Source organism: Hoplias malabaricus, chromosome 2, assembly GCF_029633855.1.
Source record: "Hoplias malabaricus isolate fHopMal1 chromosome 2, fHopMal1.hap1, whole genome shotgun sequence".
Classification (NCBI taxonomy): Eukaryota; Metazoa; Chordata; class Actinopteri; order Characiformes; family Erythrinidae; genus Hoplias; species Hoplias malabaricus.
The window spans coordinates 44,240,275-44,253,700 of record NC_089801.1 but is presented as its reverse complement, the minus strand read 5'-3'; the positions used below and the strand labels follow the sequence as shown (position 1 = coordinate 44,253,700).

General features: G+C 38.6%; 1 protein-coding gene across 3 annotated transcripts in view; it reads left to right on the top strand.

Moving 5' to 3' along the window:
• Positions 1-13,426, top strand: part of sorbs2a (sorbin and SH3 domain containing 2a) — a 75,655-nt gene that overhangs the window by 27,276 nt on the left and 34,953 nt on the right. For all 3 annotated transcript variants that reach the window (XM_066659824.1, XM_066659823.1, XM_066659822.1), the window contains exon 3: positions 7,371-7,426. In XM_066659824.1, coding sequence (XP_066515921.1) covers positions 7,417-7,426 — 10 coding nt within the window. In that variant the 5' untranslated portion in view covers positions 7,371-7,416. The remainder of the gene's footprint in view (positions 1-7,370; positions 7,427-13,426) is intronic.

Here is a 13,426-nt window from a genome sequence, read left to right as displayed (position 1 = left end):
GTCTTCACCTCCATAGTCATAAGTGACGTCGTCTCCTCCTTTAATGTCATTCCCGGCAAAAAAAAACAAAGGTGTGCATTCCCATTCTGGTCAATTTTCTTCATCCTGCAGTTTGGACGTCCATGGCCATTATTAACTAGTCGTCCAAATGATCCATCTCCTCTACAGGCATCGTTACTTATAAAGATAGAAACATAAAACAACTGTAACCCCTTTAAATAACAGATGAGAATCAAATGTAAAACAAAATCATCAAAGTCATATGATATTGTGTTATTAAAAACCCATGGGGTTGTCTACCTTGCAGCATGGAAATCACACCCTGAGGCTCTGACACCTCTGTCCTTTAATGGCTGTATAGTCTAGCTCCTGACTTATCTATCATGTCCGCCTTAAACACTTCAGGGTCACTATCTATTGTGAAATAAACTATGGAAGTTTCTGTTCTTGCTCTTAAAAGCGTAGTGAAATAAATAACACTGAAACTGAATTACATAATCAACATTGTCCACTCAGAAAACAGAAACTAAACTGTTAAATATCTTGTGCAATGCTAGCTAACGTTAGCTTTAAAGGTAGCACAGTTTCATCGCCCATAGCTGCTTGAAGTAAAACTTATATCAGCTTTTCTTTATAAAACCTCGAGGCTGAAATGGCGTCCTATCAACCCGTTTGGTTCGAATTCTTCCGTTCCACCTTAAACTGGCACAGCTTACTTTAAATGTCTGTGCTTGATATGCTCTATGTTTAATTTCTTTGAATGTAAGCGTGGAAAGGGTTGTAGTTTTATGTGTTAACTATTCAAACGGCGCGACATAACTGCACCTTAATTTGTATTTAACAGAAAAATTCGAACAAAAAGCGAGTTAACAGGGCGCCATTTTCAGCCTCGAGCTCGGAGCAGGACTGGACTTTAATCCCTGAGGCGTCATACCGCTCTAAACAGCGCCTAAATACTCCACTGTTCTTTATTTAGTGTATTTAACAGAGGCAGTGGACACTTACTGGACACCTTTCAGCACCTCACCGCCCCGCTGTGCTCTGACGGAGGTTTAGAACTCTAACTCGCTCCCTGGTTAATTGTGAAGGGACAGTCGTCCGGCGCTGATTCAAATTAAAAGCCTCCAACACAATCCGCAGTCACGCAGAAAAATAGTGTTTCATATTTTAGTGTTAGTTTAAATGTAAACATTTGCAATTTAAACACATTTACAGACTTTTGATTTAAGTATTTAACAAGAAAATATATATATATATATTATATAAAATATAACAAAAATATAAAATAGATATATATTTTTTTCTTGTTAAATACTTAAATCAAAAGTCTGTAAATGTGTTTAAATTGCAAATGTTTACATTTAAACTAACACTAAAATATGAAACACTATTTTTTAAATTAAATTTATGATGTTTGTTTTTGTTTATTTAATCCCAGTCCACTCCCTCCCTCCTCACTTTCTTCTTCTTTTTTCCACTCTCTTCGTCTTCACTCCCTCACTTAAACCATATACCAAGGGCAATGTTGTAGGGTAAAGATATTGCAGTGGCTCTTTAATTTACATAAACCCCTTCCCATTGATTTGTGTGCTACTATATAGTATTAGTCATAATATTACTAAAGCTAGCTAGTTGGAAAATGTCGTAAAAAATAGCTAACTATTCATTCATTATTCATTCATTAATTATCTGTAACCCTTATCCAGTTCAGGGTCGCGGTGGGTCCAGAGCCTACCTGATCTTGAAAATTAATTAGAGCTAACTAACCAAATCTGAGTTCTGAAAACTGGTTATAATGTTTATGTGCTTACCTTGTGCTTTACTTTCGCTCCTCTGCACTTGCTCTTAGCTCCTTAGATGGCATCCCCTGCAAATAATCTTCTTTCTTGTCCACCAAATTAATTGGCATGTTTTACACTGAAAATGTCTTCTGTCCGGATGAAATCATTCCTAATGGGGACCCGGAAGTGGGCGGTACCCGACCATATATGTAAGAAGTGTGTTTTCAGAGCATAGAGTGCAATGACAATGGGGACCTATAAGGGGGCGCTATCACACACTCACACTGACGGATAAACATGTGTTACGGGGAAACTCTAAAAACCACACGGGGCCACTATGGGCAGCTCCTACATACGTTTAAAAGGGTTTTCCTTATGGGGACCTGATTTTTGGTCCCCATACCGCAAGAGGTCCCCACGACGTGACTGTGTAAACAGTTTTTTGTCCCCATACAGTGGGGTTTACCAGAACACACACACACACACACACACACATCTCACATTTTGAGTATGTTAAATATACCTTGACTTTGTAGGAAAGTCAGACAAAACAGCCCTGACTATGTAAAGAAAACTAGAAAAAACAATTCAGAGTTTGTAACGAAAACCTAACAAAACAGTCCTGAGTTAGTTAGGAAAATCAGACAAATCATTCCTGACTGTCATGAAAGCCAGACATAACAGAGTTTGTAAGGAAAACCTGGCCAAACAGTCTTGACATAGTAAGGAAAACTTGATTAAACAGTTTGTAAGGAAAAGCAGAAAAAAAATCCTGAGTTTGTAAGGAACAACAGATAAAACAGCCCTGACTTTTGTAAGGAAAACCAGACAAAACAGTACTGAGTTTGCAAAAAAAAAAAAAAAAAAACAGACTAAACAATTCAGCCTTTGTTAGGAAAACCAGATGAAACAGTCCTGAGATGAAACAGACCGTATATTTTACTCCTAGTGACCTGAATGTATCAGAAATTCTGTACTAAGTGTATTTTACACATGGCTGCCCCGTGTGGGGACATGCTGTGTGAAGCATAAACAGGTTCGGTCAGGGGCTACAAAGGAATTTGATTCATCTCATGTGAACTGAACTTTACCAAAAATGTTACAAATATTAATAATAATTTTAAACGTAATGTTAGGTATTTTCTGGCAGTGTAAATGACTGATAGCCAGGTGTTAGAGGGGGTTCTCCCTCAAAATCTTATAACACATGATTCAGGGCAGGGGAAACTCAGTGGCTACTGATCGATACAGAGTCCAGAGGGTTTGTTCTCTCCTCTCACAGAGGGATGAGTTTTCCACTCATCCAAAGAGAAATCTATGAGTTCTGTAAGCCATCAGGTCACAGTCAGAAACTTTGTGTATTTCCTTATTTTTTACAATGGATTAAAAACATTGAAAAACAAAGGTCTCCAATTTTTATGACTTCCATTTCTCAGCATCGATTGCACACAACAACCATTTTTTATTGGACATTCTTTAGAAATAGCTGTTAAACTGATATCTTGTGGCCTGGTGGTCTGGATAACTTTCAACATGGCTGCCCCCATACTGGGGACCCACTATGTAGAGCATAAATTTCTTTTGTTGCGTGATGTGAGTTGCAATTTATAGACAAGATATTATTAAATTATTCAGAATGACTTTGATAATGAACATAGTGAATTTTTGGTGGTAAAAAATATTATTGCAACTATAGCAGAGCTAGTCATGGATTGATATGAACATATTTTTTTAATGAAATTAAAACCATGTTCCAGCACATGATATAATTACATAAAATTAATGAGAAATTATATTCGGACTGTATATAAATGTTTATACCTGAAATCCTTGATCTCCGGACATGTACATTCTCCTAAATGCTTTTTTAATTAATTCAGTAAATAATTCAGCCTGTGATTTTCCTCAGAGGAGGAGTTACATAGACACTGACATTGGTGATCTGGATGGAAATAAAACACAGAGGAGCTCCAGGATATTTACTCCCGTCTGAAATAAATTATGAAAAATGAAACACACATGCTGCTGCCACACTGAGTATTAGCAGTTAAAAATAACTGGAAATGGCAAATTGGAAGTCTTCCACAGAATTCACTCTCTCATAAGAGCGCCACAAATGTGTATATTTTGGTAAAATTGTTCAGGAATATATCACAATTGTTTAAGCAGTAGTTAGAATTTACAGGAATTTTACAGTAATATTTAAGCTTTGGTTGAACAGTTTGGCTATTTTCAAATACATTTTATTGGAAATATCAAAGAATTCTGCAAAGCCTTTGAGCTGTAGCTGTTATTTCAGGAGGTTTTGGCAGAACATAGGATTAGGGTTTTCATAAAAAGTGCAGGGATATCACATTATCACCTCTGGGCTGGAATATTTGTAGTATTCTACTTTTGGCTGAAAATGAATAATGAATATTATATATATTTTAGATACATTTGTAATACTGTTTTGATTGAAATATGGTGAAATATTACAGTAGTGTTTGCGTTTTAATGGAAAAGTTTAATTCAGAAATCTTGCATCGTTAATTTGGGTTGAAATATTGAAAAATGTTCTTAAATCTGGGTTCTGTTTGAGATGTTCAGTAAAATTGAAATATAATTGAAATGTGGTGGGAATTTTCCAAATAGCTCAGTATTCTTTCTTAATATTTCTGATTGAAAATGTTCAGGAACTATATGATATATATGTAATTGGAATCTGGAATATAACAGTGTTGTTTCTTTTTGAGATGTAATGGTGAGGAATTTTATATTCTGATATTTTTTAAGTTTTGTTTAAAATATAAATATTACATTTCTTCAACTACAGCTGCAATATTCATAGTTATGTTCAATGTGTCATCGATTTCTCTAAGATTGTACACATTTTAAGCAGTTTCAAGAAATTTTACAACATTCTTTGAGCTTTAGCTGGAATTTGCCTGAATGTTTCTTCAATATTCATTCTGTTCTGTTTTGTAAAGTTCTGATCATTCTTCGGTTTTTGTTGGATTTCCCCCTTTTTTCTTAGCTGTAATCACTTTATTTGTGTTTTTCCTTTGAATTCCTTTGAACACTGCTCTCTCAGGCTCATTATGTCCTAATTTCCTCTGTGCAGATGTGCCAAAAGCCTGCAGCTGGATTTGGGCTTCAGATTAGCACCTGCATCCTCTTGGAGAGGAAAAAAAATACACACACTTTATTTAATGCAAGGTGGATGTTGCTCCTATCTTCCCCTCAGCAGAGGAACTTCTTGGTCTACCACACATATCACCGCATGGGTGACTACAAAGACGTGGTGGTAATGCCACCATGGGTCCCTTCGCTGGGAAAGGGCAGACATAGGGGGCTAAGGTTCAAAGAACACAATGTAGGGGCAGCCATGGCCTAAAGGACAGAGAAGTGGGATTGGAACCAGAAAGTTGAAGTTATTACCCCTTTACTGGCAGAAATTTGGGAGGGGGGCAGGGAATGGACCGCAATGTCTGCCCCCTCAACATCCACAGCTGAGCAAGACACCTAAACCCAAACTGCTCCAAGCTCTTGTAAGGTTGCCACTGTGTGTGTGTGTGTGTGTGCGTTAGTGCCAGTGTGTGCTAACTAATGAGACACTTTCGGTAATGTGATGTGAGTGTGCGTTATGTATATGTGCTAAATAAGGAGTAGATGTCCCGAAACTTTGGTCATATGATGTTTGTGAGTGTATGTGTGTGTCTGACTGAGAGGTGCTTCATTAAATCTATCCCCCATAAGCTCAGTGAATATGAGTGAGTAATTAACTGGAATGCTGAGGATTTGTCAGCTGTCACACACACACACACACACACTGGTCATATTCTCTAACTCCAGAGCAGCGGTCATCACCATATCCAACCCAAAGGCATTGGTTAGAGCTTCAACACTCTGAAGAAAAGAGTTTTTCGACATTGGGGAGCTTCGCACCCATCTTGCCAGCACTTGGCATCGGGCACCTTCTCTGTAGGCTCATTTGCAGCTACTCCCAAGCATCCTGTCTAGAGTCAATGCTTTTCTATAGAGATTTTACCATGGAAAACCTGTGAGTTCACTGCTCATATAGGTGTGTCTACACGTCAGGATATATTAGTGTGATATAACGTCTAATACAGCATTCACACTCATATACATGCACACACACACAGACACACACACACACACACGTGCCTTTGGACTACCAGGTCCCTAAGGGACCATATGTATGAAGGGTCCCAGAGAAAGACTGCTGATGTATTATGTTAAAATATATGTGTTTGGGAATTATAGACAAAAAATTACCCTCGCTCAGCACTCCGTCCTGGTATTTATGCACTCAGCAGCAACCCTGGGTGTATGAAAGTGCAAAAACACACACACATCACACACACACACTCTGTTCTTATCTTCCAGACTCATCTAAGCACTTTCAGAGAAACAGATATATTCTGATCCCTGGTCATTACTATTACACTACATTGTATATCCAAATACTGGTGGTCTGATCAGACAAACTCTAGAGCATCTACACGAGTCACTACATCCAACATGACTAGCATTGGAGCTGTGTTCTCAGACCTCTCTAATGCTCTGGTGGCTGTATAATGGTAAGACTTTTGTCATCTCAATTTTACGAAGCCCTAGTAACAACTCAGCATCATATGTCCTAGTGCTGAAAGGGTGCGGACATATTCGTCACCGTGGCGACAGCATGGCATTTGGTCACTCACATGATCACAGCACAGGGCTGATATTGGAGACAGTCTGTTTTTAAACAGGGGTGATGTGTGTTGAGATATTTAGACACGGTGTGTAAGGATGAAGCTGTAATGTGGAGTTGAGCATGTGTGTGTGTGTGTGTGTGTGTGTATGTGTGAGACTGTGTGGGTAGGTGATGCTTATAAAAATTCACACATACTAGACACATGTTGTATTTTTGGTGTCAGCCAGGGTATCACTGTCTCTCACACCTTCTCACACATGCACACACACACACACACACAAATGTTGGTTCTGCTATACTTCAATTGAAATTGGACCTTTGACTGAAAGAATTATTACTGTAGCTAATAACACTAGACCTACACCTGACCCTGTCCTTACTGGTTTTTGTCAAATAAAAAATAAGTAAATTAATTAAAAAACATTAAAAATTTGGGGGACCAACAAAATGTCTTCACAATACCACACAATATGAGATAATTCTCTACTTGCGAGAACATCTGGTCCTCACAAATGCATAAAAACATTACCCCCCCCCCCACACACACACACCGCAATTGGATACACTTAAGTTAAGAACTCTGACAGTTCTAAGCTCACATCCTGAACAATGTGCAAATATGGTGCTAAATTGCATAAAGCCTGCATCAACTAATACTATTTATATAATTTTGTGCATACTCTATTGCTTTATATAATGAGAGGTAAAATAATAACCATATTTTCCACAGACGCCATTTATTTTTCTCATAGAGAAAAGCAACCTTGACCATGATCTGCTTATATGGGCTAAAGGGCTCATTTGCATATTGAAGTTTCATGCAGCATCTGGTACCTGATGTGTTTGATCAAATTCACAGTTCTCTTTCCATTTGTGTGTTTGTGTTGCAGGAAAGTGTGTTCCTCTACAGAGCAGCACTAAGAGGAGATCTCCAGTATGAATGCAGGTATGAAGCCCCTCTGTTACTGGTTTTCATAGACCACCAATGAACACACTCTGGAGCTTTAGACTCATTGTAGCTGGTGCTTGACGTTGGGCATGGTGATTTTATGTTAACGTACAGCTACTCCACAGCCTCCAATGTCAATGCCTGCTGATCTTGACCTTCGAGAAGCTGGTCATTATTAGGGATGTCTGCACACTTTTGGTTCAGTAATAGTGTTTTTTCAAACAAAGTGAACAGGAAAATCTGCTTCATTTTCATCCCCATTCAGAAAAAAACAGATCCTGCTGATGGCAATCTGGCAACCAGCCGCACTTCATAATAAGAGCCTTGAAAAGCCAGAGCTAAATTTGATTCGCTCCGCTTCTCTTTGAGATGCTGCTTCCTTTCTGTGGGTAATTCAGCCGCGTGAGAGCCCACTGCACAAGTGGTCCATAAAAAAAAGACAAGCGCAGAGTGAACAGAAAGCAGTCAAGATGAATGGAGAAAATCGGAGCTGAGTGTGCGGCTGTGCTTATCATGTACCAAAAAAATCTGCTCTAAAAACGGGCTTAAAGGTTCAATCAGTACCGAAAAAATAGCAATTTATAAAAATAGCATTTATAAAAATGATTATTCATGATGTCAGCTCCCTTGAGGTGGAGATTCAAACATCTCTGAAGCCAATAAATCAACCAGCTTAACGCTCCATAGAGTGGGTCCCCCACAGCAGGCCACCATTGTAAAATAGTAGGCTTACGAAATTAACTATGGAGTATGCTACACAAAGTCAGGACTGCTTAATTTGGTTTACCTCACAAAGTCACAAAGAAAATATAACTGACTGCATCTTTAAATAAGCAAAATCTGACAGTTACCTGCAAGTTTTTTAACAGTTAATGCACTGCATTATTTTATTTTTTTCTTTAATCTGTGGCACAATCTATTTCTTATTTTTACCCCTACCCCAAGATTTTGAGTGTCCTCTTCCCTCTAGGAGCTGTGTTACAGGATGTAGTGGTTAAAATCTCTCTCGACGAAACAAGCTGACCCTTCAAGATCCTGATATGTCATCAGAAAACAAATTAAAAAAGAACAGTGCTTCCTTCACGGGCGACTCTGTAGCAGCTCTGCCAGTCTGCAGTGATATCAATGGATCTGCTGGACTTAAATTTAGGGCCTCATTTGCCCTTTCCTCACTCTTCTGTGATATGAAGCTGAATTCAGATTCTTATTCTGCAGAAATTTGTTTGAACCTTTTAGTTCCACCTTAAATGTTGCAGCAGTTACAGCTGCTAGAATGTAATTGCTTCACTATTTGAAGTGGAGCCGAATATTTACTGCTAACTAAAAAGACTTCAGCTACTACTCGTGATTTTTTCTGCTTGTTATGAAGGGACATAATACACTGACACTATTAAATAGTTAAATAAAATACATGGGTGATCATAGTGTTTAAAGGAAAACACTGACATTTATGGTTTTCTTTGGTCACAAGGACACTTAACCCTCCATTTGGATTGTGACTTAAGGGCCATGTCACTTCACCCTACCTCTCTATCCCAGCAGGAACTGTGACCCCTACCCCTCAGCAACACAAAGGAGTGGGGCCAAGTGGTAGGGGCAAGGGGGGAGTTATTATTTTTAATAATTATTGATGCATTTCCACGTTTAATAATTCTTTTTTTTTTTCATACATTTTATGGTGATATGTTTAATTTCCTTCTTTATTGAATATGATCCATTTATAATTTACTTATTTATTCAATATTATATTTTATATTATATTTTACTGTTTATTGCTTTATGGTTTCATTGGCTGCAGCGTGACTTGGCTAATGCTAATGCATGTGCTTTGCTTTTTTGAATGCTTTGCGTGTATGCTTCTGTGTGTGTGTGTGTGTGTGTGTGTGTGTGTGTGTGTGTGTGTGTGCGTGTGCGTGCGTGCATGTATGATTACATGTGTGATAACACACTCCAGACAGCGGAGGACGAGCTCGCAAAAGTGTGTCGCTCTCTCTCACTCTCTGGCCAATGAAGAGAGTTCAGAGTTACCCCAGTCTGTACACACAGTCTACAGGTACTAATGCTAGCTTTGAACATACACCCACACACACACACACACACACACACACACAAAGTCAGAGACCACATTTATTATAATTCTAGCAGGTCTTGCATGGCAGTAAAGACTCCCAACTCTTCAATATGTTTTTAAATAGATTTCAAACATCTGTTATCTTTTTTCTTTCAATTATCCTTTGATGTTACCTGTCCATATGCAAGGGGAAGGTCTTATATCCCCTGTCCTCAGAAATATCATTGTCATTATTGACAGGAACTGTAATAAATACAAGGTGGTCTCTGACTTATGCACAGTGCTGTAAATCTACTATTGAGAACTGTAGTAGATAATTGCTAACAATTGTGTGTGTGTGTGTGTGTGTGTGTGTGTGTGTGTGTGTGTGTGTGTGTCTGCCTTCTTCCATCACTGTTTACTAGATGGAAATGTGTGCAGGGGTGTGTGTGTGTGTCCATTTATATTTGTGCAGTCATTTCCCATGTCTCTAATCATCTGTCTGTGTTTTCCACCCATTGCCCTCACTTAGTTCCTCTATCACTCTTCTAACCAGATGTCCAGTACCATTCATCCATTCATTTGCAGCACTGATGACCGATGATTGCACACGCTGCCCTGCCACATGGTCATTTTGGGTTGGTGGACATTGGGTTGGGTTGGTGGATTATTTCTTCTAAAATGAAGTGCATACATCATAACATCATCAGTGCTACTATCTACAATGGCTGTCGACTATGGGGCCCATTGTAGTCCTGTAGCTAGGTGCTGATCACTGGCCTTTATGTATTCTTTTGTTTTTCTTTTATTTGTTTGCTTGTTTGTTTGTGTGTGTAATCTGTCTTGCATTTTTTAATTGCTCTGTCTCTGTTTGTATTTTAATGTTTATTTGTCCTGTGTCCTAATATTGTCAGCACTATGGGTTCTTGAAAAGTGCTTTGTAATAAAATTATTATTATTAGTAGTAGTAGTAGTAGTATTAGTGTGTCCCATTGACTGCAATAGCAGCTTCTACTCATCTGGAAACTATTCAGCCAGTAATGACATGAGGTCAGGTACTGCTGCTGGGTGGTTAGTTTTGGCTAAAGAAACCCACTCCGGCTTGTCCATTCAATTCTACCATTGGTCCTGATATCCTACAAGTTAGGAAATACAATCATGGCCAGAAAATTTCTCCCAGAATATTATGCACATTTATTTCCTTTGTGTGTATTGGAACAACACAGAAACAGAAAAGAAAAGATAAAACAAATGCCAAAAATGATATAATTTCATGCAAAACTCCCCAAAAATGGGCTGGACAAAATTATTAGCACCTTTTCAAATTTGTGGGTAAATAACTTTGTTTCAAGCATGTGATGTTTATTTAAATTCACCTGTGGCAAGTAACGTGTGGGCAATATAAAAATCACACCTGAGACTAGATAAAAGGAGAGAAGTTGACTCAATCTTTGCATTGTGTGTCCATGCATGTAACACATAAGCATGGAGAAGAGAACTGTCTGAGGACTTGAGAATCAAAATTGTGGAAAAATAATCAACAATCACAAGGTTACAAGTCCATCTCCAGATATCTTGAAGTTCCTTTGTCCACGGTGTGCAACATAGTCAAGAAGTTTACAACCCATGGCACTGGACGTGGATGGAAGAGAAAAAATGATGAAAGGTTGATACACAGTATAGTCCAGATGGTGGATAAGCAGCCCCAATCAAGTTCCAAAGAAATTCAAGCTGTCCTGCAGGCTCAGGGTGCATCTCTATGAGCATTAATTATACATCGACATTTGAATGAAATAAAATGCTATGACAGGAGACAGCACTGCTGACACAGAGACATAAAAAAGCTAGATAGCAGTGTGCCAAAATGTATGTGAGTAAGATAACGTCTTGTGGAAAGATATCACCAAGATAGAGCTTTTGGGTAAAGCACGTCATTCTACTGTTTACTGAAAATGGAATGAGGCCTACAAAGAAAAGCACACATTACCTACAGGTAATGGGTCTTCCAGCAGGATAAACATACTTGAAAAAAGCACCAGAAATGGATGGAAACAAAACATTGTGGAGTTCTGAAGTGGCCAGCAATGAGTCTGGATATAAATCCCGTTGAACACCTGTGGAGAGATCTTAAAATTGCTGTTGGGAGAAGGCACCCTTCAAATATAAGAGACCTGGAGCAGTTTGCAAAAGATCTCTGTTCTCTGTTTTGTTGTGTTGTTCCAATACACACAAAGACAATAAACGTGTGTATAACAAAAACTTTTGTAATTGCAATAATTTTCTGGGAGAAATACATTTTCTGTAAAACATGTTCACTACTAATCCCAAAGAGCCACTGGTATAAAGATGTCAATTTGGTCCACCTTGGTCTCTATTGGTCCCAGATTCTCCACCTGGTCCCTTATAACCTTCTGTAATCTTCAATAGTCTTACTGGTAATCAGTAGTCTCTGGTGGTCCACAAAATGACTTAATTGGTTGGAATCATCCTCTTGGTTCCATATAACCTATTGTGGTCTACAAAATTCCAATTGGTCCCTAGTTGTCCCTCATGGTCCCAAATTATTTCCCATAGAGTCACCAATTGTCCTAAATTCACCCACTGGTCCCAAACATTCTCTATTGGTTCCACATTTTCTGTATGGCTCTCATATGACTTCCATTGGTCTTCAGAGTTTCCAGAGAGCCCAGTACTCACTCTATGTCCCAAATTGGCTGCCTTGGGCCTGTAGAGTCTTCACTGGTCTTAATATTCTACTGGCCCTCATTAGCTTGTCTTGGTTCCAAATTCTCTCAGTTGGTCTGAAACTCTCCCATTGGTCCCAAGTAGCTTTCATTTGCCAATGCTAAAAAGTTAATCTTCATTCTTTATTTACTCTTTGAAGCACCAGGTGAAGGACTTTATTGTAAATCCAAACCTAGAAGTTGTATGCCACTGGGCTTTATTTAATTCAGTGGTCTTGACTTGTTGAGCTTGTTAAGGGTTTCTCTTTAAAGGGATGCAGGGAGGGTCTCCCCAGTGAAGCAGCATTTTGAAGGCTTGTTTTTGTTGAAGTGGGGTTAGCAAGCGGCCACAGTCCCGCAGGGTTTGCCTTTATACTGTGGTTCAGGCTCCTGCTGAGTGAAACTCTGCCAGAGCTATCAGGACAAAACACATCCTTAAAATCTCATGAAGTTTTAAAGGGCAGCTGAAGCCATGGGTAGAAACAGTTTTCTTCAAGTTTCATTTAATGTCTCTGTGGTAGTTCATCTGTTAAAGCAGTTTATACTTGGGCACTAAGGGCAAATCCCTTAGGAACCCATTTAGAAATGTCATGAACACCATACACTGTTTTCTGGAGATACAATACAAAGGCGCTGGATGTTTCAGGGGTCTTGTTTGTACATTTATTATTATTTTTATTAAGCCCACATCTTGTCAAAATTTTGTGTGGAAAAGATGTCTTGTGAACTGTTAAAATCTTTTCACAGGAATCATTCTCAAAATCTTATCACCACACCAAGGTAGTTGGGATGACAAATACATACAATCTTCCAACATGGGGACCAAATACCACCCATAATCCAACATGGGGACAAAATACCAGTCATATTCCGACATGGGGAGAAAATACCAGTCATATTCTAATGTGGGGACAAAAACTGAGTTCTGTTCCAATGTTTGGACAAAACCGTTGATGTCAATTTTGAGGACCAAATCTGGGTCATATTTCAGTGTGCGGCCAAAATCTGAGGCATATTCTAATGTGGAGCCAAAATCTCAGTTATATTCTAGTGTGGAGACAAAATCAGAGCTGTAATCCAATGTGGCAATATAAATCAATCCATGTTGCAATAAAATGAGGGGCCAAAATTTGAGTTGTGTTGTAGTATGGGGAAATTACAACCTCAGATTTAGTCCAAATTGAGGGGAAAATATGAGCTATTCTCCAATATGGGAACAAAATA